The 2,923-nt window shown below is 62.2% G+C and overlaps 1 protein-coding gene across 4 annotated transcripts in view; it reads left to right on the forward strand.

Moving 5' to 3' along the window:
* Positions 1 to 2,733, forward strand: part of LOC125483122 (tumor necrosis factor, alpha-induced protein 8-like protein 2 B) — a 6,037-nt gene extending 3,304 nt beyond the window's left edge. The window contains exons 1-2 of one of the 4 annotated variants that reach the window (XM_048596824.1): positions 33 to 357; positions 1,957 to 2,733. In XM_048596824.1, the coding sequence (XP_048452781.1) occupies positions 1,959 to 2,519 (561 nt within the window). In that variant the 5' untranslated portion in view covers positions 33 to 357; positions 1,957 to 1,958 and the 3' untranslated portion in view covers positions 2,520 to 2,733. Of the gene's footprint in view, positions 1 to 32; positions 358 to 1,953 lie in introns of those variants that run through there. The other 3 variants (XM_048596823.1, XM_048596826.1, XM_048596825.1) reach the window with 3 other exon arrangements.
* Positions 2,734 to 2,923: the final 190 nt, after the last annotated feature.

Raw genomic sequence — 2,923 nt, forward strand, 5'->3', positions numbered from 1 at the left:
GGGGCGAGTTTTGGGGGAACCCTTCAAAGCGTGTCAGGGTGGCAGCCTATGCGGCGCACAGTCCGATCCCGCGGACACTGGCCAAGTGGTTTGGTTCGGAAGGGGAGGGAGGGAGGGAGGACGGGGTGGGGCCGGGGAGGGCGTCAGCGATAGGGAGGTGGAGCCGGATGGAGGCGAGGGCTGGCACTGATGGGCCACTCCCCAAAGCAACGCCGACGGAGGCGGCCGAGCTACCGAGAGGCACCGCCGACTACCCCACCACCCTCCACCCAATGCCCCAAACCCGGGAACGAGACAGGCACCAGACTCACCGGACAAGCCCCTGACCCCCCACCCCCACCCCCACCAACAACCGAGGTAAGGACGCAACCCCCCTCCCCCCCAACCCCCTCCCCGCGCGGTCCCGGAGCGATAGAAATGCCGAGGGCTCCCCGTCTCTCGAAACAGGGCGGCCATGTCTTCCGCCCACTTCCTGAACAACCGCGCCAACACACACACACACACAGATCTCTCCTGGACCTTCCGCGATTCTCAACTTTCTCGGACGGGAACGCGGTTTAGAATCTGGCGACGCAGCGAAAATAAACTCTCGGGCCGCCCGCTCCCCGAAAGATTCGACCCCAGGACGGCCCGGTTTCCCCTCGGGCCTGCGTAGGCCGAGCAGGCCTAAATCTAGGGCTGTGTACGCATTACCGAGGGCGCTTCCTCTCGGATTGCCGCTTCTGACCGTTTACCGTGTCAGAAAACCGTTACTTATTTTCTGAGAATGTGGAAGCAGGCCCCCTCTTTCAGGGAGGCAGTGAGATCAATGCGGTTTTCATTATCCCTCCGACCACATCCTGGGCCTGGTCTCTGCCAGGGAGCTGTTGGCGTGCGGCTTTCAAATCCTCACTGACACGGCGAACCCCTGGTCCTGCTCAAAACCGGGAGGCAAGCAATAACGGTTAAATTTGGGAGTAAACCCCGAGCGCGTGGTTAAATACAACATAAAGCTCCCTCTACACTGTCCCACATCATACTACCCACTTTCAGAGGGTTAATACTGAGGGAGCGTGTGCTGTCAGAGGGTCAGTGCTGAGGGAACAACACCCTGTCGGAGGGTCGGCGCCGAGGGAGCGGGCACTGTCAGGGTGTCGGCGCTGAGGGAGCGGGCACTGTCAGGGTGTCGGCACTGAGGGAGCGGGCGTTGTCGGAGGGTCAGCACTTAGGGAGCCCCGCATTGTCGGAGGGTCGGCACCAAGGGAGCGGGCGCCGTCAAAGGTTCGGGCCCAGGGGAGCAGCCGCGGTGAGGGGGCTGTGCCGGGGGAGCCCGGCACTGTCGGAGGGTCAGCGCTGAGGGAGCCCCGCACTGTCGGAGGGTCAGCGCTGAGGGAGCCTCGCGCTGTCGGAGCGTCAGCGCCGAGGGAGCAGGCGCTGTCGGAGGGTCAGCGGGGCCAACGTTTACCCCCTCACCCTACATCAGCACATAAACCGGGACGACCCGGTAACTGAACCCTCACCCAGTGGGAGCTTGCTGTGCATCTGTCGGCCGTCCTGCAGTCGAGCAGCGACCCCATAGCTGGGCGGAGGGGCACGTTTCGGGGAGGCAGGCGCTAGAGAAACGCAGCTTGTCCGTTTCCTGAGGGCGCCCGCATAGCTGGGTTCGGGGAAGCACTCAGATACACATTCCCGAAGTGGGGTGGGGGAGGGGGTAGGCGGACCTTTGAAGCTCTGTCGACAGCCATTGGATTTCGGGACCCCTTCTCCCAATCCGAGGGGCGCTCCGAAATTCCGGGATTCCATCTACCCCCCCAACCCCGAGGGTGTCCCGTCCTCAAACCCGCCCTCCGGGAGGGTCTGGAGAGAGTGAGAGAGGGCGCCTGAGGGAAAGCTGTAGAGATGGGCCCTTCGGGTCCTGGCAACCAAGAGGTGGCCATCTTTACTCACCCTCTCTCTCTCTTACCCCCGCCTCAGCAGGAATGGAGTCCTTCAGTTCCAAGGACCTGGCGATGAGAGCCCAGAAGAAGATCCTGAGCCGGATCGCCAACAAGTCGCTGGCGCAGTTCCTGATCGACGACACCAGCGCCGAGATCCTAGACGAGCTCTACCACGTCTCCAAGGAATTCACCGGCAACCGGGCCAAGTCGCAGAAGGTGCTAAAGGACCTGGTGAAGGTGGCTGTGAAGATCGCCGTGCTGTACCGCCACCAGCAGTTCAGCGACCACGAGCTGGGCCTGGCCAACGACTTCCGCCGCAAGCTGCGCCAGGGAGCCATGACCGCCATCAGCTTCCACGAGGTGGCCTTCACCTTCGAGGCACAGGTGATGACCCAGCTGCTGGGAGACTGCCGCGACCTTCTCCTGCGCCTGGTCGACGGCCACCTCACCCCCAAGTCCCACGGTCGCATCCGACACGTCTTCGACCACTTCGGCAACGACGAGCTCCTCGTCAAGCTCTACAGCGACCAGGACCCCTACCACGCCCACCTGCAGAAGATCTGCCAGGGTTTGGGAAAGCTGCTCGAGGACGGCACCCTATAGACGGAGGAGGGGGAGAGGGGGTTGATTAGGGAGTGGGGTGCCGAGGGACCCCCTCCCCGAGGACACAGGGACAATAAAATTGATACCCACCCACCATCGGGCGAGGGTTGGCGGCCCAGGGAGCCGGGTGCGATTTTTTCTGTTAGCCTCTCCAAAGGCACTTCAATGCGCCGATGGATATGAATCACCGGAATAAAAGGCACTGCACGCTCTTGCCCGGTTTTAGCCACCACGATCTGTCCCGTACACCGTAACCCGCTCGACCGCATCACAGGAACCGCGCGAGGTACCGGTGGGACCACATCGGGAGTACTGCAAACAGTTTTGGTCCCCCTTACTTCAGGGAGGAGAACGTAGAGGATAACGTAGAGGATTACGTAGAGGAAGGATAACGTAGAGGATTA

This window comes from Rhincodon typus, chromosome 5 (genome assembly GCF_021869965.1).
Source record: "Rhincodon typus isolate 14 chromosome 5, sRhiTyp1.1, whole genome shotgun sequence".
NCBI classification, from domain to species: domain Eukaryota; kingdom Metazoa; phylum Chordata; class Chondrichthyes; order Orectolobiformes; family Rhincodontidae; genus Rhincodon; species Rhincodon typus.